General features: G+C 39.4%; 1 protein-coding gene across 1 annotated transcript; it reads right to left on the bottom strand.

Moving 5' to 3' along the window:
- Positions 1–768: 768 nt before the first annotated feature.
- Positions 769–23,501, bottom strand: LOC115045996 (disks large-associated protein 4-like). Its single transcript, XM_029506038.1, has 10 exons — positions 22,284–23,501; positions 21,649–21,884; positions 20,427–20,565; positions 19,501–19,724; positions 8,815–9,238; positions 8,573–8,670; positions 6,967–7,403; positions 4,480–4,571; positions 3,894–4,043; positions 769–3,214 (listed from the first exon to the last, which is right to left on the bottom strand). The coding sequence occupies exons 1-10, from the start codon at positions 23,499–23,501 to the stop codon at positions 2,990–2,992; spliced, it is 3,243 nt and encodes a 1,080-aa protein (XP_029361898.1). The 3' UTR covers positions 769–2,989.
- Positions 23,502–24,302: the final 801 nt, after the last annotated feature.

Below are 24,302 nucleotides of genomic sequence, written 5' to 3'. Positions count from 1 at the left end.
GAACTATGTAGTTTTTGCTCATTTTCCAAGCTGGATCTCTGAGAGGACATTTGCCAAGAGTGGATACGTATCCAGAGGGAGATGGCCACTGCAGGGGCTACTGAAGTCGTGGGCTCATGATTCTCAGCATGTTTCTGTCCATCAAATGTACACAATGACCTTTTTTTTCCTTTTTTTTTCCAAGCCTACTGTGTCTCACAGTTCTTATAAATTCTGAAACTCACACCAGAGAGAATTTCCTCATCCACATGGTGGTTGAAGAGCATGTCCTTATCATCTGCCTCCAGAGTTGCACCTTCTGGTCATTGGGTGTCCATTTTGTAGCCCTTGAAACTCACAAAGTACTGGTAAACAAACTGAAGTTCCCTGATCAGGTCACACGCTCTTAAAAGTTCAGTATGTGGGCGAATAAAGGGATCCAGCTCTCAAATGACATGAAAAACTGAGAGAACTTTCCATGGTTTGTCACAGTTATTAACTTTTACATACGGTACATACCCTGAATGCCTCACACAGATTGAATAGTTTCAGATCATTTGCAAGACTCATTTAAAGGAGTACTGAAAAGTCACTGCCAAGGATCTTTGTATATTTTTATGTGTAAGAAGGCCATGCTTTTAGAGATTACACAGTAACAATAAAAGGTCTAATCTAATGCTTCTGATTTATTTATTTGTGTAATATTAACTTAGCAGTTAATATTACCATTGTATTATGGATGAGTGCAATAAAAAAGACGGCAAGAATGATGACCAGGACATGTAGCAAAGGGATGTTTAATGATTTCTTTGGACAATGAAATGCACATGTCCATAGTTGATGTAATACAAATAAGAGAATAAGAAAATCAACAACTTGGTGTTGTGTCAGCATTCCCAGCTCAATTTTATTTCTTGTCAGATGTTAACTAAGTATTCAAAATAGAGCAGAAAAAATGTCTGGAGTGTCAGGCAAGGTCTTATCAGTAGGGGGAGAGCCAGCTCTTTAAAAAAAAAAAAAAAAAAGAACCTAGTGTATCAACCTATACTTGTGCATGAGTAACTGCTATTCCTTGTTCCACTCATGTTACCATTTGAGAAGTGAAGGGTGGAAAGTGTGTCAGTCTCATGCTCAAAGTGTAGGCATAGCATATCTGGAGTGAGCTGATGCAAACACAAACTTTGCTGAGAATGCACACACAGACAGCTGAACTCATGAGCAGATTAAATAAAATAATCACCTTAAATAAAGGTTTTCTCAAATGACACTGAAATGTTGGTGATCATTGCCGTCTTGGCACAATATGAAATCCCTCGCAGCACCATAAATTTTTATATAATTACAGAAGTCAACACATTAAGGTTCACCTCATTTCGAATGAAAGTCACAAAACGCATCCAATGACATTAAAATTAAAAATTGTACCACAGTTCTTCATTCTCAACAAGTGGGTGGGAGTTCCAGCTGCTAGAAAGGGGAGTGAAGGAGACAGCCGACTTTAGCAATCAAATCAAGGCTGTACTTCACTGAACCAAACCTCAAGTGAATGGTTTTCTTATTAAGGAACACCCAGTATGTTTAGAATTGAAACATTTAGCTTGGTTGTGAGTATTTGGCCAGTTTGACAGTATATAATAAATAACTCATTCATAGTGGTTTTATTGATGAGTTTGAGTGTTCAACCTGAGATTTTAGTCTTTTCAAGGACAGTCAGTTCATAAAAGAAATTAACATTCATCCTTCATGCTAACAACATTTTATTGGAGATGCTGAATTAAATCGTTTAAGACTGGGTACCAACTGCATTGCTTCTTCTACTATGATTTAATTATTGCTATATTATACCATTTCCGTTTCCTTTCCAGTAGCAAGTTAACCCCCACCCCATCACATGTAATCTGGTTGAATGGGAATGCCGTATGAAGTGGTGAGTCTTGGTCCCCTACATCACAGGAGGATGCAGTGAAAGTCAGAATGGTCGGGCAAACAAACGTGGGCAAACTTGATCTAAGGTGAATGGAAAGTGCAATGATCAAGTCAACACAAGCTAAAAATCCACACATTTCATACATTCCTCTGTAGCTCACCGGCTGGGCAGTAAGTCCTCACATCCCTTCACAAAAACAAATGTAAGACTTTAACAATGGGTATTCACAGACACAGACTGTGCAGTGTGTGTTTGTGAAAAGGAGAGGAAGAGAGGTGGAGTGAATGATTGCATCAAGTGCTAATATATCATGACAGTACATGTACTTGATCTATAAAAAACTACCTTGGTACTGAACACTGACCTCTTTCTAACAAATAATCTGGTATACAACATTTACAAAATGAACATTGTAATAGTGTGATATTTATAATATATATGCTACTGCCTTCCTCTGGTTCTCTGCATTTTAAACCTCTGAGTACAATAACGCCATCTTACAATTCTTACATGTGAAGCGTACACACCACACCCAATGAGTGGCAGCCTAATACAAATAGAGAACAGGAAGACTCTGTGGACAGTGAGTACACCTGCATGTGTGTCCTGAGTGTGTGTGTGGATGGTAGCTCAGCTCGTAAACCAGGCAGCCACAACTTGCCGGTAGACTCAGCAGTAAAAGGAGTTTTAAGACAGTAAACTTCTGGGATACCAAGATTCTTCAGCTTACAAGTTACAGGATGTCCTTATCCAAGATACTCGCACATTTAAGACAGTCTTGATATACTTTAGGAGATAATTATTATAATGTCAATAATAACAATAATAATAGTATTAAACATCCGTCAAAGCTATTTCTGTCCCACTGAAGCAGGGGGATGATCTGTTTTATTCTGGATTGTTTCGGTGCCCTGTGATATTCACATTTCACCTGTCATCAGCTGTGCTGTTATGAGGGATTGGCCTCTGTGCATCCATTGTACGTCTGTGTGTGTGTTCGCACCCAGATCTGTTTGTGTGGTTGGGTCCATGAATGTCTGAAGTGATTCAGGATTTTCCTTGATGATTGGTGCTGGTTCATTCTCAGAGGCGGGTTTGGGCCTCAGGGACGTAGATTTCGATGCTGTCAGCACTTTCTGTGGCAGAATTTTGTCGTACTGATGCTGCACGCTTTGCTGCCATCAGCCGTTTCCGGGCTTCTTGCCGCTGCTTGTCCACAGCCGAGTCCACACTCCTGTCCTTCCCTGCTGACAGTTTGGGCTTTGACTGCTTCTTTGGCACAGATGATGTAAGCTGCTTGTTTTCATCCTGAGGAAGTTATGTCAAGAAGGATGAGAAGTAAGGGATAGCATTACACACACACACACACACTTAACTCAGATAATTAGATCACTGATATGCTCATAGTTTCCCATGTGACGTCGTCTTCAAATAAATTTTCAGTGTCCCAAAGTCCTTTTCATGTACTCATGCAAAAATTATCAAATCCTAAAATGGTTAGCTCCAGTAAATATTCCGCATTTTTGATTGAAAAAAATAACAGAATGTTAAAACAATTGGTGATTATCATTCTGTTGAGAGACAACTATTACTAGTAATAGAAAAATATTAGTAATTTGCTCCAACGTTGCACTTTAGGCTATAGTGTAACTGATGTGTGCCTCTTCACAAATGTAACCACCTGTTGTGTTTGGCCATGTGGAACTGTAGCTGACTGTTTGGATTTTCTTCCATGTTTCTGATACCACTAATGTCAAAGTAAATTAAAGAATATAAACAATATTTGTACGGCATATCCAGCACAACAATATTTACTGTTGCATAGGTGATGAGTTAAATTCAATGATCAGAATGTACACCACATAAAACTACAGCTGCTCTCCTGCTAACCCTTTTCTGAATCAACGTTTGTGGTTGACCAACTACTCAAAAGAACAAGCTTCAAAAGCTCAGAATTTTTCCCATACTGTCAGGCCCCAAACATCACCTTCTCTAATTTCTCAGGAAGTTGCCAGTTGTTGGCTTTCAGTTGGTAGAGTTCATCAAACTTCATACTGATGTCCTCTATTGAGAGTTGCAGCAGATCCCAGAACCCTGCCAGGTCCTGTGCTTTCGGTCGTGGATTGGCATTCACGTTCTAGTTAGAAGAAAATTAGACAATTAGAAAATTAGAGGATGTGGTACCAGCCTCCCATCTTGTTTTTTTAAGGTTTCTTTATAGTGTACCCACAACACTGTTGATCAACATTAGCTTGCACCGTTAGCTCTGGTAAAGGAAAGTGGCTGACCGGAAGTGCCGTACAAAAACACGGAAGTTCGTCACAATTTACTTGCGTGTTTGAAAATAAGGTGGATGGAGATTCTCTATTACAAGCTTATTATTGATGGAATTTGATTTGTATGAAAAAAAAAAAAAGAAGAAGTGGTTGCTCTTAATCCATTTGCTTGAGAAGAGAGTTGAGCAAAGATAAAAGAAACTGAGATCAGTATGTATTGATGCTATATTAAGGCTAATGTAGACACACTAAGATAGCATTTCAAGATATTTAATTGTGTGTAATGGAACCACTCACCAAGTTCTCATTACAGAGCCCTCTGAACTGCTCAAACTTCTGTGACATGAGGAGCTGAGCACTGCCTACTGCGCTACGAATCGTCCCCAACACTGCAAAAGCAGACAGGAATGAAACAACATGATCAATCATCAACAAAGAGTGAAGAAGTCAAAGAAACAGTCATCTTAACACCATTAAAAGGGAGACAGAAAAAGCTGCTACTCTGAGGTCCACATTAAAGACCTCAGCCCTTTGGCACTTGAGAGAAACAGTAAATAAAAGGATAGAGCACTACATCAGGATAGAGGAGGGGGTGACTGTGTAAAATGTATTTCTGTGTCTAGTTATAAAATATTTATACTAATGTTGATGCGAAAACATTCTGTGACAGTAAGTGATTTCCTTAAAGACAATTTATTGAGTCAATCTTGGGGTGGACAACAAATGACCTTTTATTCAACAATTTTTTGCCAATTATTTGCATATAAATGGAAATTCATAATTCAGTTCCAGATATCAGGAGGAATGATAACTTAATGGGGTGTCTACTACTGCTAGTTTGCTCCTTATTCATTCACATGTAAGACACTGCAGAGATAGATCTGCCTAAAACTGCCTAAAAGTGGTACTGAGGGAGATAGGGAAATAAGGAAATAGGGATAGGAAATAAAATTACTCTGCGGCAGATTCATTGCAAAAAAAAAAAAAAAAAAAAAAACACTACTTCCCACTCTAATGAGTGTTATTACTGTGACTCAAAAGCAGTATTGAGTTTGTCATGCTTGGCCTCACTGTCCATATCCAACATGGGCAGAGCCTGACTTAATCCACTGTCTGTCAGGGGGAGTAATCAGTTTCTTTACATCAAAGACTTGACAGGCTAACTTCTGCACTTTTCAAATATTAATGTTCCCTTTTATGTTTTTTTTTTTTTTTTTGGAAATCACTTTGTAATGTTTCATTTAGAAAGGTCCTACACAAGCAACCGTTGAACAAGCAATCCACCACCACCTCCACCTTAAAGTGTCCTTCCTCTGTGTGTTACAGTACACAGCTCTTTATAATGGCTGCTCCTCCTTAATTGGCAGAAGGAAACTAGCCCATCATGTTATTTATCTATGAGGCTGTACTGCCCATTTCACAGTACTTACAAGACTTGGTCCCAGAGGATTTAAACCTATACTTCATGTTCTAACCTAGCTTTAGAGAAGCTACAATTGCTACAACAATTGGGATGAGCTGCATGGGTTAAAATATATGTTTTTACTTGAGGATTTTAAATGCATTCTTGATTTAATGTGACTGCTTTTCTTTAAGCTAAATAGTTGGCCTTTCTGTATCAGTCAGTATTTAAACTGTATGTAATTTTCTAACAAACATCAAACAACAAAAGAATTAAGTAAAATAATAACACGCTTGCGAATCTCCAGCTATACAACCTCAAAAATCACCCTCTCAGCTGGAACATGGCTGATTGCCAAGGAACACTAAGACTAGGGCTGGGCGATATGGAACACAATCCTATCACGATATTCCATCTATAATGTCAATCTATATATCTAAGCTATTTCTGTCCAGTTTAAAGGTTCCCTTTTACTTCTATGTATGTACAGGTGTACAGATAGCCCATTAATATTGGTTTAAATATTATTTATTGTCTTTCAGAAGATAAACATATGAAATGTCCTACAACCTTGTAGAACTGTATTCCAAATAAATAAAACTATTATATAATAAACTAAAATCTTAATTCTGACCAGTCAGAAGCTTCAAGTGTTATAAGAGAACACAAACAAACCCACAGCTAAATTCTTTAATTACAAAAAAATAAAATGCAGTGCACGCAACTCAGCTTCTTGTCGCACTTTAAGTAGCCCAAATATCCCCACACTACCGAATTCCTCTGACCTTTCTTCTCAACAATGTCCTCATCTTATGAATCTTGGGCTGTGTCCGTTAGGGTGTCTTCTTCTGGGATGTTGTTGCCCGTGTTAACATTATCTGCCATTTTCACATATTTTGCTCTCACTCCTAACATACTGGTGGCCAAAACATAAGCACATGTGCTCACGTTTAAGCCGGCTGCATCACCTAATCTCTCTAGGTGTGCGTGTCAACCTAGCCTGACAGGGCTGTAACTCTATTCCAGCTGCGTGATTGGATCAGCACAGTGCTATTCTCATTATCATTGGCTGTTCATGTTGTCTGTCAAAACATGGATGGAATGAGTTCTATTGACCATGTCTAATATTTCTATTGAGAAAAAATTTATTTCGCAATAATTATTGTTATCGTTTTATTGCCCAGCCCTAACTGGGACATACTGCAATCAGATTTGTGGCTAATAGGGACACAGATGGTATTTGTAGCTTAATATGATTGATATGATTGAAAGCATATTAAAATCTGGCATATATTGTCTAGTTTATATGCAGATGAAAGGCTCTTGATAGTGTAAACAGGATCTAAATGTCTATAGCCACTTCATGCAATTCTGCTACTTACCTTCCTCTGACAGCTTGTTGTCTTTGGTCTCCTGCTCCATCTGTTGACACCATCCTTCCATGCGTCCTGTTTCTGCCTGCAACAGCTTCAGAAACCAGTTACCATCTCGGAGGCAAGATGGTGTGCTGGTTTGAACAGAATCGCCGTGGGCGCAGCCATTTCCAGTCTCCAGGCTTGGGTCTGGTGGTGGCAAAGAGGATGGGTCTAAAGCTGGATCCAGTGTCTCCACCGTTGAGTTGGATATCCTGGTTGAGGCTGAGGTGTGTTTAAGGAGCTGCTGTTCCATGGCTTTGTCTTGTCTGTTGGGCGCAGAACTATTCACTGTTTGACTGTTGATGCAGTTGACTGTGCTGTTTTCTGTAGGTATGGCATCCTGGGGCTCCTGAGGCTCAGTCACTGTATTTTGTCTAGAGGCCATGCTGTTGTCCCGGCTGAGACTGCAGAAACATGCATAAACATCAGATTCTGACAGACAATTACATAAATAAATCAATGAAGTGATGAATCAAACATATTCACAGTTAACAGTTTGAGGTCAGTGATTTTATCCATTTTATCTGGTCAGTGGGTTTATCTGATAGGGCTTTATGACAGATGATGGCATAGCATCGTTACGAATGAAAATAGTATTGAGGTTGCAGAAGCATGAAAATTAGCATCAGATCAGGTATACCACATAAGAGCTTGGAACTGCTGGCTTCAGAGACAATGAGCAGGGCAAAAGGAAGTGGCCTGTCAAACAAATGTGATTAAGGGAAATTATAGTGCACTGGAAATGCTTAAGTGGTCAGTTTCTCACAATATTAAGCTCAATCGAGTCAAAACAGTGGTAAAGAGACATCTTTCAGAGAGCCAGCTGTCTTGCTGCCAGATTGACTGTTGAATGACCATAGCAACCTAGCACTGGCAGGGTATTGACTAGTAAAACAATAATTGTGCACAGGGATAAAGGAAAAGCTACCACGCATTGAGACACACAGGCCTGACAGCAAGTTCAAACATTTTTAATGACCATATTATTTTTTATGTTACTATGTGGAAAACTCAAGTATTTGGATTTTGTAATCATTTCCTAACAGGAAAGCTGCAGGATTTCTTTTTCCCCAAAGGCGTTAGATACATTCACACCTGGGGGTACTCAAGTGCACTAACTAGCCACTCGGTAGCAAGCATCAGGTGCCGTGGATGTCAAATGTCTTTCATAGGGAGCACCTCAGTGCTTGCTGCTCTTTCACTGATTTATTCTGCTGATCAAACCTGCTTACAGAAGGCCACCACTGTTCACCTCTTGTATAATTTTGATTATATTTTGACTCACAACATTACCTTCAGATCAAAAGACTGTTTTTTTGAACTGGACAGTATCAATACTGAAATACTCTATGTATTGTAGCAGCCAGATGTGTGTGAGAATGTAACCCTACAAGTATTAAAGTAACTGTTTAAAAATTTTAAATCTTTTTATACATTTATCCACTATTATAATTTATAATTTTTACACATCCTGTCTTTGCAACAATGCTTTGAAGACTGTAATACACAAACCATTAGATTATTACTTAGGGCTTCCTGTTTACAATTATGTCAAATGTGGGTGTATACTTACGGCCTGCCGTTCTCCACTTGAACTCCAATTGACTGAAATTTAAGGGGTGTAACCAGGGATAGTGGTTCCTGTCTTGGAATTGTAAGTAGGCAATCCACCTGGGGGGAGGGAGAGAGAGATAAATAAATAAATATATAATCAGGAGCAGTCAAATACAAGTGTGAATGCGGCTTCCGCTTTTTCCCAACATGAATCTAACCCACTAGTAAAAAAAAAAACAAAAAAAAAAAAACAAAACTTACCTGAACTCCGATTGAGGACAATTTCCTCTTAGGTGCAGTTGGGGGCTGCTCTAGGGTGATACCAGTGGTCAGGGTATCATTTTCAGGCTGGGTAGATGTTGAAGTAGCAGCAGTGGCAACAGTGATGGTGGGAGGGAGGTCACGAGGGGCTGGAACAGGAGGTGCAGAGCCTGCAGCGGGTGCAGGGGTTGCAGCAGCAACAGTGGCTAGTGGAGGATGGGTCCCCTTAGCCAGACTGCCTGTGCGGATGCTACAGAGACTGTCTGTGGAGTTGCTGCGTCCTGACTGGCTGTTGGCCTCACTGCCACGGTCCTGCTGGTCAAGGTATGTGTCCTGGGCTGACTCAGTGCTGCTCTGCAGCGTCACTGAGATGAGGGGTTTGGAGGCGGTGCGGGGTGGTACTGGAGGAGGAGCCTTTCTATTGCTGACTGTACATACAAAAAAGAAAGCAGAAAGTTTAGGATGAGTAAGCTGAATTTTGAAAGTGAAGCTATCCAACTGCAAGTTAGTTTGTGGCAATTGAATGTCAAAATAAATCGGCGTAGATCAGTGTACATGCACTTTTTGCCACAAATCAATTAATTATAAGGCCTACATTTAACTATAAGAGATTTTGCATACATATATTTATTCATAATAAAACATTAAATTAGCATATCAATTGAATCATTTGTAGTGGTGACCTTGGAGAGAATATCTCTCCAAGGTTATCAGTAAATATGATCTTTATGTATTTATTCAGTTAGATTTTTTTCCTACAATGAATCAGTGGGCTTAATTTCTGTAATGTAATGTAATTAACCCAACTTTCCTGCCAAAATTATATTTTGAAATGTACACCAGACCATGATGATCATCTCTAAGTAATACTTACAAATTGCATCATGAAAAATGTATTTTCACAAAAAAAAAATAAAAATAAATAAATAAATAAAAAAGTTGTGATTTATATTAATGAAAACAGATCGATGCTAACAATTATTGATTTCCTTTTTCTACTAGATCAGACCCAACAATGCACACTCGGTGTAGATTGTTCAACTTAAGGTTAAATCACATTTTTACATGGACATGAGTGCCATGTATTCAAAAACTCGAACTGAAACGAAGTCAAAGTGGATCACTAGTGTGCCAGAGTGATCTGACTCAGGCACAAGAAATGGGACTAGTGCCTATTTTCCTGCCATCAGTTATGTCTGTCAAGTTGTGGTGGATGATCCAGAATTAACTACAGTAAATCAACTCAAGAAACCAAGAAAAACCATAGCCTTTCTATGGGCTATGTATGTGGTATGTCAGTGATATTAAAACGGGTAGTTGACTGGTAAACTACAACTGACAAGCAAAACACAGCAAACACGGTTGCCACATGACAGCCTTTACTTATAGATATATTATTAGAAAATAGTGTTTATTCTTCCTAGTTGCGGTTAAAAGTAAACAGCAAACTAACACCCTGCAATTCTGAGGGCACTGCACTTCCATCATCAGCCTTTGAGTCACAGCACCAATAAACACCATGTCAGCTCGCGAATTTCATTTTTCAAAATAAAGGGGATTTGCACTCTTATATAGCTCTCATGAGGGGTTTAAGGGGTAATATTAATCTTGAGCTGAACTAACATTGCATTTTGTCACACTGCACTAATTTGAGGTATTCTCTGCTCTAACTGGCTCTTGCTTTTTCAAGCATTTTAAAGGCAAGAATGTGCTAGCACTGGACTAAAGTCTTTCTTATGTGGTATCCTTGTATATATGCTCTTTTGCTTGCACAGTGTCTTTTCTTCTCAACTTCCACACTCCATCAGCACCCCATTGAGTTGTTTGGGCATCAAGACTGATTACAGTGTAACATCACAATAACTGTTCTTCTGAAATAATGAGATACTTCTTGCTGTGCTTACAGCATGGATACATGACATCCACAGGTCCAATTTGTCTTATCGCATGCCTCCATTTGTTGTGTCTACAAGGCTTGAGTGTCTCTTATAGACAAAGTTTTAAAATTGATAAAGAGCTGATTGCAAATTATTTCCACATTGAGCAAAGACCATCATTGATTTTGGTGTTCCACAGAAATATGTGGTGTAAGGTTTGTGTCCCCCCCTCACCAAAAACAGTGATTAGGATACAAACAAGGCAGGGCCAGCATAAAGCCTCCAGCTGAAACACCTTCAAAACGCTAAAGGTCATCCCACCTTCAATCACCAGGTGTTTTATAACACACACACACACACACACACACACACACACACACACACACACACACACACACACACACACACACACACACACACACACACACACACACACACACACACACACACACACACACACACACACACACACACACACACACACACACACACACACACACACACACACTTTACAATTTTAATTTCAATTTAATTATTTACAAATCATTTAAAATATACATAAATTACCATTCAAGACAGGTTTTGTAAAATGGGACTCCCCAGATAAGACCAGTGAATGCATTAGGAAACAAGAGTCTTAATTAGAGATGTGAAGGTTAAGTGCTAAATTCCAAAGCCAGCAAAAGTGCAGAGGGCAAGCAACAGTATGTAGACTAACCTAAAATATCAGAGTTACTTGAGGATACCACATGGACCACGCAGTAAACAGCATTTGGAGTCATTCAGATGAAAACTAGCCCAGTTTTAAAACAATGTGTGCGGATATGATGTCATAATTCAAAACACTGCATGAGGATTTATGATTCTATCAGAGAGGATATAATGACAAACATCTTTTATTGTGATGATTTGATGTACTCAGCACAATAATACACCATTTCACATCATAAAGAAACACATTAGGATTATAGGTTTGCATGTATTGGACTCTCTGAATGCAGCATCTTGCAAGATGAGCCAAATCCAACTTTCAGCCAGATGTGTGTAACTATTCAATAAAAAGATGCAAGCTAATCAGACTGAAAAGAAACAACTATAAATCTTAACATTTTCAAATATGACGTAAAAAAAAAAAAAAAAGGACTGCAGCTGGCTGGGAATCACTTCATTTGAAAAATTCAGGAGCTCTCTCTTATTCTGTAAACAATTAGGATCAATTACAACCCTGTCGACACCAATATGTTGATCACGTGTTAAGCAAATTGCTTTATTTATGGAGGCCATGCAGTTTCTGATCCAGGATACGGTCTGGGTGCATCAACAGATCTGCCAGCTATTGGATCACTAATGGGCCTCCCACAGCAGTCTGAAACATAATTGAAATGGAGTGACTACTTTCCATGCTATTGTCATTAGATGTTTTGGAAACAGCAGAACTAGATTCTCTGGCATTTAGGGTAACAGGGTTGCTGGTTTGGGACTAAAGATGTCCTGATTACTGATGAACTCATTTCTATGTTAATTTGAATTACAGGTCTTTGTGTTAATTAAGCTGCAGGGTGAACTTTGCGAACAGAGACATGCTGTGCAAAAGCACCAAGCTCAATAAACATTAAAGTACACAAAGAGCCATATAAAGAGTATTGTAGCTTCCTGTCGATGAACCTCTGTGTGAACCTTGTGAAACTCTGGACCTGAGCCAAGTATCACGAAAAGAGGTGGTGGCAAAAGCTTTGTCCAAGATTAGGAGTCTTATTGTAGGATAGTATGGCAGGCTGACAGAGTGTGGGAGTAGACTGAAAGATTAGCCAAGGATACATGGCTGAGCACACCTTCTGAAAAACAGATTAAGCATTCAAGAGACATCATTCATCATATTACTGTATATTCAAATATAAACAGACAGCAGACCTATTTTCAATTAATATACAGGCAGGGGGAAAAGAAAAAAAGAAATCACTCAGCTTGCATATATTTTCATTATGAATGCAGTAAATTACAATTACGTATTTTGCGGACCATAAGGCACACCAGTTTATAAGATGCATGATAAAACATATGTAAAGTGAAGCATAGTATGTACCAGTATTACAAAAAGTGGCAAAGTGTACTGTTCTGATTGGTTTATCGTTGCCAGCAACAGCAAACACCTGAAGTTAGTGTGATGTTGGAACAACGTTGTAAAACAAAATTTTCATTATAATTGGATTATGATATGGATTTGAAAATTTTGTTTGATTTGATTTATGTTAAAAACCAAATGTTGGCTTGACGTCTAATTATTGTAAGGTAACACTGACTAAATGTTGGATGGTGGTTGGTTGCCAGCACTGCATAATTAGTTATCTAATGTTGTCTGACGTTGCAACCCATATCCAACCAACGTTAATACAATGTCCCTGTGTCAGCTGGGAATGCTACGACAATCCATTAAGCGGAGAGGCTTCGTCATTTACCAAAGTCGCACAAAAACATTTTGACAGATTTTTGAGTGCAGTGTACCACATAAAATCGGTTTGAGGTCAGTAAGCACAACAACAATTCATACATAAGGTGCCCCAGATTATAAGGCCCACTGCCGATTTTTGAGAAAATGTAAGGATTTCAAATACGCCTTATAGTGGAAAAAATACGGTATTTCGCAGCATTGGTATTACGGCTTAAAAATAAAATCTCCAATGTTTCCACAGAAAACTCCATTTATGATTGAAAATTTTCCCCTTTTTCAGACCATTTTCAGCCTTTTCTTTTATTTTGTTTTGATTTTCCTTAAAGTGTTAAGGTTAAAGTGGCAAAGTGTAACAAGTTCTTATTTCTCATTTTCGGGAGCCCAAAGCCTAAAAGCAGTGTTGAGATGGAAGTTAAAAAGACAACAGATTTTCCCAAAAAATAAAAATAAATCATAATAATAATAATAATAATAATAATAATAATAATAATAATAAAAAAAAAAAAATCACCCTGAACTACAAATTCGAATTAATTAAGTTAATCAATTCATCACCCAGCCCTGAATGACAACAGCTCATAGATGAATATCAAACCTGCATATAACATGGGTTTCTTGCAAATTTAAGTCCTTTTTTTAAAATCAAATGACATTTGAGACCATTTGGTCTTCCAACTACTGTGGCCATGATGGTTCTGTTATAGTATTTATATCCATCAAGAAAATAATTGTTTTAAAAGCTGTTGAGTTTCATGAATAAGACAAACAAGCTCAACAAGACGAGAAACACAGGTGATGACAATGCGATCTGTTAAGACAGTGGGACATGAACGCTGCTATTTAGTAGACAGAGCTGACATACGAACAGAACAGACAAAACCACCACATAACAGACAAACCAAATAAAAAACAGAGTGAAATAACTAGATGATTTGGTTTTCATGAGTTATTTAAAAAAAGTAATCAGAAGCTTTGCCTTCAGAATAGGCAATCAAACTAAAGCAAAAACAAAAAACTAGTTCTTTTTATATTGCCAAAGTTGCTGTTTACGTATTACGTATTATCTGCTGTTTACTGATATTCTTAAGACATACTGTGGCTCTGACCTGTTGGATTGGGGCAACAGTCTGGGTTATGATCTAATCAGCTGATGTAACGACATGTGAGAAGTGTCTCTGAGGTCAGATCTTTGAGAATGTGAAACTGCGATACAGTACGCAGCACATGTGAGCAACTTTAGATACAATACAATTAAATAAATCACAAATTCAGCTTCTTAAAAATTAGCTTTTCACTACACTAAAAAAAGACTTACAACTAGATATGATATAAATGCAGATGCTTCCCCTTTGAGAACCTTTTGAGAAATCTCAACAAACAACAATTTGGCAAGCTGTCGAGCAACACTGAAAAACATGGCTTGTTGCCCAGGTCAGAATGTGCTTCAACATGCAAAACAAACTACAGAATTAAGTGGCAGATTATGAAAAGAACAAATTAGGTGCACAACTAATGATTATGTTCCAACCCTAACCCGACATTAATACACAAAAAGTTAACAATCAGAATATACCAAAAATGGTTTCCATCACAGTAGCCACGAAAAAGGAATACATCATTAGTTCAGGTAATGGAGATGCCTTTTTCTATGCTCTTTAACCACGATAGCTAACAGCTCACCACAAACTATTAGGAAATCTTTCTGCAGCTGACTTTACAGTAGGTTTACAGCTGCTTCACCCATTCAGTCAAGAGAATACATCATCAATGAGAGTGGGAGGAAGAGTGTGTGATAATGTAGAGGATGACTCACAGCCTATCCATGATAACACACAGACACACAATGTCTTGTGTAATACGGTGCCAAATACAATGAACACACCTTGTGGCTACACTAAAGCCATAAAGCCAATGCATCTGATGACTGTTGGCAGCCTTTTAAATAGTCTGAGAGCTGAACATAAACCTCTGTCTAAATTAGATCAAACAGGAATTTTCCCCAACAATAGTGTCATTGAGCACATAACCCTGTTTCACTCTGATGCCACATGTTTTAGTAAGCACGTCCTTCTTAGATCAGATGCTCCTGGAAAAAAAGCCCAGTGGAGTGTCCTAACCGCTGAACTGCAAAGCACAGCACAGAGCAGGAAACAGATAAATTATTGATTGTGTCCTCAGGTCTTAACACATGGTAGCTGGCAACTAAATAAAAATGACAAATGAAATAAGACTAGAAATAGACACTACGGTTCGTGGGGCTGAGGTAAAAAAAAAGAAGGAAACATTTTACATGGCGCGTTTCAATTCTCTACTTGCCTCTATCCTACTCACGCCACGTTTAAAAGGAAGAATATTTAAAAAACACCGTGTGATGTGTTATCTATCTACTAATAAAAACAAGGTTGATCGCAGTCAAGAGAACGCAGGGAGTGGACCCACAATCTGCAGTAGAAAGGACTGTCAAGTTTAGATTCAGTAAATGGGCTGATAGGTGATTCACAGCTTCCTCCATGCCTTTAAGCTCGCATCACTGTCACATGTTGAGACTGGGAAACGACCAAAGGATCGCCTATGGTTTACTTTGCCTCTTTTTTGTGATTACTCAACCTTCACAAATAAGCACCTAAATACTCAATAAGCACCTATTTATGTGCTTTCACACAGACATTAAGGGGATTGCGCTTTCAGTCTTAATGGCTCCTGACGGTGGGTTACGATTCAAACACATCTCTTAATCCCTCTAGTCGCTATTACAACGATGGATTGTAAATCAGACGATGCTAGTTGTCCAACCACTACCACCATCGTAAACGGTTTACTCAGCCGAACCGGGTACCGGGCCGTCCACGCCGGGGCTGTGGACTGCTCAGCTACTGTTAGCTTCTGCTGGTAGCAGCGAACGGTTATTCCCGTGTGCTACCACTCGGGGAGGGTATTTAACGTTGAGCAACGTTAGCCGGAGGCACCACACAGTAGACGGGTATGCGAGCCAACAAAAAGACGCTCCCATCGGTACCTCTTCCCCTTGCTTGCCTGGTTATCAACAGTGTAACGACAGCAGCCAGCCTCGCCTGCTGGCTAATAGCCCGTCTTCAGGGTTACCCCCCTCCTCCTCCTTTCTTCATCCACGTTAGCTAGCTAACCTATCGGAACGTTAGCCCGTGTTAGCTCGCCGATGCTCGCCTAGCCGACAACAACTGACAGCCGGCACGCTGACGCTCAGTTCACCAAAAGCGACATAAAAACCTCCTTACTGTGTCGTGGTGGATTCGAAAGTCCTTATTTTTTCCAGTCCATTCATGAAATGCAGACGGGCTACGGTATCCTGCCGTAAGATACACAACGGCGCTGTGAAGAAAAGATTTATAGTACACGCCCTTGACGACGAGGATTGGAGTCCACGTTTTCAACGCTTGCCGCTCGCTACGAGCAATTGGCCCATTTGGCTCATCGAACTAATCGGTGAGAGACGTGATTGGTTCAAATTTTCCGGATTACGTTTTCAGCGCATTCAACTGTAGGTGCGTTTCATTTTGTCTCCGAGCGGGCTGAAGTCTAGACATAAAGAAATAATGACACGGGGGGAGTAAAATATATTTTGGTAACCACCCCTCTATGTGTTCGAAAAATTAAGACAATTTTCTTCAACATCACATTGAAATAGTCACCATGACCGTAAAAGCATCTGTCCAATACACGAAGCTCACTGGCAAAACAAAAGGCAACCAAATGGCATAGACTATAAGAATATCTTAATATGATATTATACTACAGAGTTTCAGTATTTTAACTATACAGAGCTGCCCTCTTCAACACTAAAACCCCCAAGGCTGTAGGTATTGGGTCCATGCAATTTGGATAAAGCAAATTTGACAGAAAGTTGTAGAGCTGAAGCAGGATACAAACCATCCTCTGTGTCACAATTGAGAAATCAAGTATTTCGTTTATTTTGTCATATATATTTTTAAGTTATTTTGCCCATTTATTTTTTTAATTTTCGCGAAGCAAGATTTATTGTAAATACAACAGTGAAACATGACTGTGTTTATTCTCTTATCCTTGTTTTTCAAACCAGTAGTCAAGGACCCAAATTTCCTGAATCTCTTACCAAAGATGATTGTGAACACGAGTTGATAAATACATTTGGGATATTCTTTTGCACATTCCTTCCCAGCTGATAATTTTTGCAGTGTACCTGGCTAAAATGGTTGATGGGGGGTTAATAGCTCCCCCACTGGTGGTTAATCTGGCATTAGGTCTTCTATAGAACAGTTAATGTTATCAATAATTTAATTAAATTAAAAAAAAAGGGCAGGTAAGCAATACACATATCCTTCTGTGTATAGTAATAGCGTCAAATAGGTATTTGTAACAATACATTATGATCACAGTTAATGTGACCTGAATGACTGACTTATACAGACTACAGTATAAGTTCAGGATAAATATAAGATTTTCATATTTGTAATGTTATTGCATTATTCATACATAGTTTGAAGCAATCGTATATATATACATATATACTGTATATATATATACACAAAATCTTGGGAAAATTACATACATATAATGTAAATGTTTGAAGTGAAAAGAAATAAATACAACCCTTGCAGCACATTAAAAATGAGCCTTTCTTCCAATGTTAATTTCCATGTTATTTTTATTTCATGAACTTAAGAAATTGAAAAGAATAAATTAAACAGTACAAGCAGCAGTGTGCAAGAGTTTAGTGAGAGGAAGAAGGGAAGAATTAAATATCAGCAAATTTTGAATGCAAATATCATGCAGTTAGTTAAGAAAGTGAAACTGAAACGAGGCAGCAAGCTTCTGTGACACACCAACGAGCCAACGAACAGTAAATTACTTCATTAAACACAAGCTGGAGTTTTTGGAACGGCCCTCACAATCTCCTGACTTCATCACCGAAAATCTGTGGAAAGAGCTTAGACATGCTGTGCATGGGAGACAACCTAAGAATATCTCAGAGCCTTAAGGGATGTGAATAGTGGGTAAAAACTGATGAATTACAACAGAAAGAGTATTAGCTGCTACAAAGAGTGTTTGCAAGCAGTGGTATTTACCAAAAGGGATTACTCAGTCCTGGCTTGTTATGAAACTTTCTGCACATGACACGATTAGGACTTAACTGGTTCTTAACTGGTTTTGTGAAATAAAATTTAACAGTGCATTAAAATGTGGAGAAAGGCTGTTTCTTTTTTGCTGCAGGAGTTGTATTTCATTATTTTCACTTGTCCCAAGGCTAGCCAAACTTTTGCACACAACTGTAGCACTTGTGTAAACTACATCAGAAAGAATAGTTTTCTTTATCATTTGGTTCTATGATCATTTTGGTCATCTTTAATATTTTCTTGTAACCATGAGCTTGTGCTGTAAAAAATAACAAACTCATGCTTAATATCAGACTCTCATGTCCTTTGGTCTACAAATTGCCACTCATACTACTATTCAAGATATGTCACCCAGTTGCAATGTACTTGACTCACTGATAAGAGAGGAAAAAAATAGCTGAATAAAGGCCTGCTATATTTTTGTTTTACATTAAAAATACTTAAGTTTACTTTGACTTTTAAATGTGACTGTATTTACATTTTCGATAACTGTTAAAATATTTTTTGTTTATCAACAAACACAAAGAGCTACACAGCATGTAATACCTGGTGGTGAAATGATTACACATGGGTCCCTGAAAACAAAGCGGTGAATTGAATCGTTGTAAATGTGATATACTGCTCAACATCCTGTCTCAAAGTAACATTTTCTCCAAAAAAAATCTTCTTTCTTCTTTGAAAATGTACACAAATGTAGTGGCAGCTAAATGGCTTGAAAGTTTGAAGTTCTACAGTTCACAATAGTTTTGATAACATGAAAAATTGGTTTGCCACTCATTCAATTTCATTTAGCAGCAGCAATTAAAACTCCTCCTTCACACTGAAATGTAACAAATCTGTTAATACCAATATAGTTTAAGAAGCTTTTCTGTTTTGTGTATATCATGTCTTACACATCCTTCCATCACACACAATGAAACAAACTATTTCATAACACCTATAAGAGATTTTACCTATAGACAGAAGTTTAATGTGCTTTCTCTCTCTCACACACACAAAGTTGTAGCATTTCTGCATATACTTTGTAAGTAAAAATGTTTTGTGAGTAAATCTAGCTGAATATTTTATGGATTTTGGTGATGCAAAAAAGTGACATTTCTCCAATTTTCAAATACAAAAATATGAAGCAGGATAAATAGCTAAATTGATAAGATTTGGCATGTATTCCTTCTCATCAGCTTTTGTAATCTATATCCAGCAGCTCTGTACCACCTTGTCCTGTCACTGGTACTCACTGGTGTTGGAGCTGTAGCTATAGCCTGTAGTGGTGGGAGGTGGTGAATCTGAATCCATAGAGGCCGTATCCTCATCCTGGGAGCAGCCTGCCTGGATGGCTCGCAGATAGCTGTGGCTACGCGACCGGAAGCATGTTGGTGCAGGTAGATCAAGAGCCTCCACGGCCTGCGATTCACTGTCACAGTATGGTACAGAGTGCCCACAGCCCGGCCCGCATACCTGAAAGAACGTGTGCAGACTCACACGCTGAGGGTAGAGGGCAGACTGAGAAACATGCATGCACTAGGTCTATACCCAGTGTTGGAAGCAATACAAACAAATCTTTAAGAATAAGTGTCAATACAACCATTTAAATGAGTAAATACTCAATTAGTCCTTCATTCGATAAAAAAAAGCAATACAAATACAAAAGTACTGTCACTGAAATGTATTTAATGGTATCAAATGCAAAACATCTCATTAAAGGGAAAATAAAAAATAGAATAACAAGAAAAAACAGATAATTTGATATATTTAGGGCTCAGTGTTATGGTGGTAGAGTTGCCAATATGTATATCTTACCTATAAGTCCCAGCTTGACTTCAACAACAACAACAACCTGAAGCATCTATACATGATTATTCCCACCTGCCTTATATCATGTACTATACAGTATATACCATCTCTAAGCAGGATCTGCAGAATTTTATGTATTGTGCATTTAATTATCCTCTTTCAGCATCTTCAACATCTGTTTCCTTTGTATTTTTTTGCTAATTTCCTCAGGACTATACCACTGATCACATTCACTAATCTTTAATGATCTACTCAGGTATTTCCAATCTTTATATTTATATTATTAATATGGTAATCAAATTTGAACACATCATGGAAATATTGGAACTCATACACCAAACAATGCAGATAAAATAATAGACAAACCTGAGTGCCTGAGCCTCTGCCCAGTGTGCCAGAGTGTTGGCTGCTCCTGCGGCGGGGAGGGGCCTCTAATGGGCTCACCAGGCAATCCAAGTTATCAAGGCTCCGATTGGTCGGCAGCTCTTTCAGGGATGGCAAAGTGCTGTGGAAGTGAAAGTAATAATCAGCCTCTAAGAAGTCAGAGACCAGAATAAGAGAGGGCTGTGTTTAATTAATGATTACGAGGAGAAACGCTAAATTACACTCCAAAAAAAAAAAAAAAAAACCCTGGGTATTTTAAAAGTAGATACAGCTGAGATGTGCAGATAGTGATATGTGCTGGGGTTCAAAATAGCAGCACAGAGGAAACAATGATTTCTCAGTAAAATGTCTTGATATGATTGTATAATCCGGAATCCTGGAATCTGGAAAATTTATGAGAAGTTTCCTCTGTTCTGGCGTGACCTTCTGCCACTTGGTGATCTTGGTGTTAGTGAAAATGTGTGAGCACTTGGCAACAGGGTGTGCTGGAGTGATTTCCATGGAACATTTGCATGTTATGAGATCAGGGCTTGAAGAAGCAGGTAAGAGTAAAGTACTAACACACCACATCAGGGTGCCTGCAGGGTAAGAAATGAAGCATGGGAGCAGAGAGGAAAAGTACTGGGAGAGTATTGGGAGAGTTGCAGAAAAAAAGGTGGTGGGAGGTGGCGTTTGGGCAAATGAGGTTGGGTGGAGGGCCGCACTGCCTGCCTATTGAAGACACTGACCTCAGATGCTGCATAGAGCATGCACTTTGCAGAGGAGACCACAGATAATCCTCCCGCATGAGAGCGTAGCAACGAGGCCTGTCCGAATGGATGTAGGGGTAAAACACATGGCAAAATTTCACCTCCTATTGCTTTTGTAGCAAATAAAATGCAACTGCATGTTACGTATTGTGCTGACTAATTTAGATGCACCTCTACTTCCATGACTAATTCCCATGAACTTTTTCTCTCTAAGTTTTGCTGCTTGTCCAAACAATTATTTATGACAAGATGCTGCCATCTGCTGACTACCTCTGTGTAGATGAAAAAAGATTCTTCTTCCCACAATGTAAACAGCAAACGGCCCTTCAGTGCCTATTTCTGCTTCAATGAATGAAAAGTAAAGTACAAACCCAACTGTGGCAAAAAAAAAAAAAAAATGAGTGTGATAATTACGATAGTAATTACACTACGATTTTCTGTGCTATAGGACTCACTTGCGTGGAGGTGGTGGTGGCTGTTGCTCACTCAGTGAGTGCTGAGTGGCCTTCAGGTAGCTCTGGCGACGGGCCGCAGATTTTGGGGAAGGCTTGGGGCTTCCCTCTGACTCCTCGCTGTCTTCTAAGTCTCCCATAGCTTTCACATAGCTGCCACTGCGCATCCGTCGACATGGGATTTCAGTTCCCTTGGCCCAGCCACGACCTAAAGTTCCGGCCCAGTCCCCAAGAGGGACCTGTATTACCAAAACACATCCATACAGTTGTGAGACTTTCTATGTGCTCTACATATTTCAGGTATATCCCTTAGACACCGTATATATTGAGAGGACTGTGTAAAATGTTCTTGACTTTCTTAAAGGATTTTCAAATATGCATATATAGTCATAATATGATCTAGGTATGTACATCAATAATACTTCACGAAATCATGAATGGGGTGAATATCATAAGAGAAATTATCTAAAAATGTGATTACTAAATATGAATGTGGATAAAGTGTACACTATGAACACAATAAAGGTCAATCTAATCAAATTATTGGGCAAAGCAGGAACAGTCATCAAGGAAATAAATTATAAAATTATAAAGATAACCATGCAAATTTAAAAATGAAGATGAAGATGGATACTCACTGGTCCTCCTACCTGAAGGAACTGTTGCCCCAGGTCTTGGTGACATGACTTAGATTTAAGCAGAGTCCTGTTGACCGTAGCAGAGCCTTTCTGCAACACTTGCCTGGCCTGGCTGAGGGTGAGAGTGGACCAGGAGTCCCGTTTCACCAATGTATCATCCTTACTTCCCCTGTTTCTTCCATCCTCTTCCTTGGATCCTACCTGTGTTGCTGGGCATGCCAGGAACTTGAGGTCACTGCTGCTTTTAGAGGCCTTGAGAGTATGTGTAGATATAGTATTGTAGCCCTGTGGGATATGTCGAGGAGGAGCCTGGCTGTCTGACACCGCTCGGCCAAGAGTCATCATGCTCAGTGGGTTGCGGTAACCTACAGCTATAGTGCCAGCTTTGATAGTGTCAGTATCAAGGGCATCATCTGAGCTCCAGAGACCTAGTGCATTGGGCCTCGACCTCTGCTTTGGCCCCTCAGTTTTAGCCCTGTCTTTACTCTTGCTCCTTCGGGTTGGTCTACCACCATCCTCACTGGCCCCTGCAGTGTTTGTTCCTCCCACGGAGCGCCCATTAATGCTGCCTTTGATTGCAGAGTTTTCAAGGGACTGAGACTTGGCAAAAAGTTTCTGCACAGAGTGCATCAGGTGGCGTATGCGTCCTGGACTCTCACTGCGTTGTTTTGACATACGTCCTCTATGAAACTGCAGAGTACTGAAGCCATCATGCTGCAGGGGCAGGTGCCTCTCTAGCTGATCCAAAAGGTTGGAGGGTAACCGATTCATCTTGGCTGCTGCAGCAGAGGAGATGGTGGCTGATCCACTGGTGATCATAGGAGCACCAGTGAGGCCCAGACCCAATCCCATACCCATGGACAAGGAGGTGGATAGAGTACCTGCCCTGCCACCCTGTCCAACCTCACCACCACCAACCAAACAGCCCTGTGAACAGTCAGCCTGGTCAGTCTGTGAGGTGAAGTGCAGACGGGGGAAAGTGCAGCTGTTGGACATCTGACTGAAAGGCAGCAGGCAGTCTGGGGTCATGGTGGTTGGGCTGGTGGGAGAACACTGGTGAAGATGCGGGTCGAGGGTGCCATAGTGGTTTAAGGTGGGGCTCAACATAAAGGAGCCGTGAGGATCTGAGTTCAAATGACAGAGAGGTTTCTGTGGGCACCCCACTGGTTCACACGAGTCAGACAGGTGACGACTGCGGTTGGCTCCTAACCCTTTCATGGTGGCTGTGATGTCGTCCTTAGAGCATGTCTACATGGACCTACAGACCTTACAGGATCATCCTGTAATGTACAAAAACAAAGAAATTAGCTGTTAAACTTGCAAGTATAGCCATCTTTGTTCTGCTGTTGAGTACATGCATTCTGAATAAATCTTTTTAACTGTAAATTCACTCCTGGGAATATTTGTGTGACGTTTTAACTGTCTATTCCTATTTACTAGATTTTATCCTGGTTTAGTGGCTAAATCTCAAAAGTCATAGACATTGAGGGCAGTGTTGGTGTTTCTACAGAGATTATAGTTAAAAATGCATACAAGTGAAAGCATTTGTTTACAATATAAAGCCTCAGAGGTGGCCTGAGACACACCGATACTTAAAGATATGGAACACAGACTTGAAGTCTGTTTAGAGGTGTTTCTTTCAGTGTGTCCTTGGAAGTGTTATAAGCCATCTCTGTTGTGTAGAGCATTTCTCAGAGGCAGCATCACACAGCAGCATTTTGAGAAACAGCAATTCTGCTTTTCCAGTCAGTTCCCACATACATTGCTCGACACTATGAGCCACCAGGTGGCGCACCAGTGCACAAGCATACAGCTTGGGTTCAGGGTTAAAATCAATATACATTGCATTTGGGACTTAAATAATATTTCTAAATCAAAATGTTCAAATTTCATATCATATCACCAGATAATTTAAATAACTATACTACACTGTAATAAGATATATATATATATATATATATATATGTTTATGCTTAGTTGCTAAAGTGAAACATGCATATCTTTTTCTTTCAGTCACAG

This window comes from Echeneis naucrates, chromosome 7, assembly GCF_900963305.1.
Source record: "Echeneis naucrates chromosome 7, fEcheNa1.1, whole genome shotgun sequence".
Lineage (NCBI taxonomy): Eukaryota > Metazoa > Chordata > Actinopteri > Carangiformes > Echeneidae > Echeneis > Echeneis naucrates.
This window is presented reverse-complemented; position numbering and strand designations above follow the sequence as displayed.

Coding starts and splice junctions, on each gene's coding strand:
- LOC115045996 (XM_029506038.1), bottom strand. CDS start 23,501: ATGAAAGGGTTAGGAGCCAACCGCAGTCGTCACCTGTCTGACTCGTGT. Junction 4,572..6,966: donor CAACAAGCTGTCAGAGGAAG/GTAAGTAGCAGA, acceptor CTGCTTTTGCAG/TGTTGGGGACGATTCGTAGC. Junction 4,044..4,479: donor GGCTCTGTAATGAGAACTTG/GTGAGTGGTTCC, acceptor TCTTCTAACTAG/AACGTGAATGCCAATCCACG.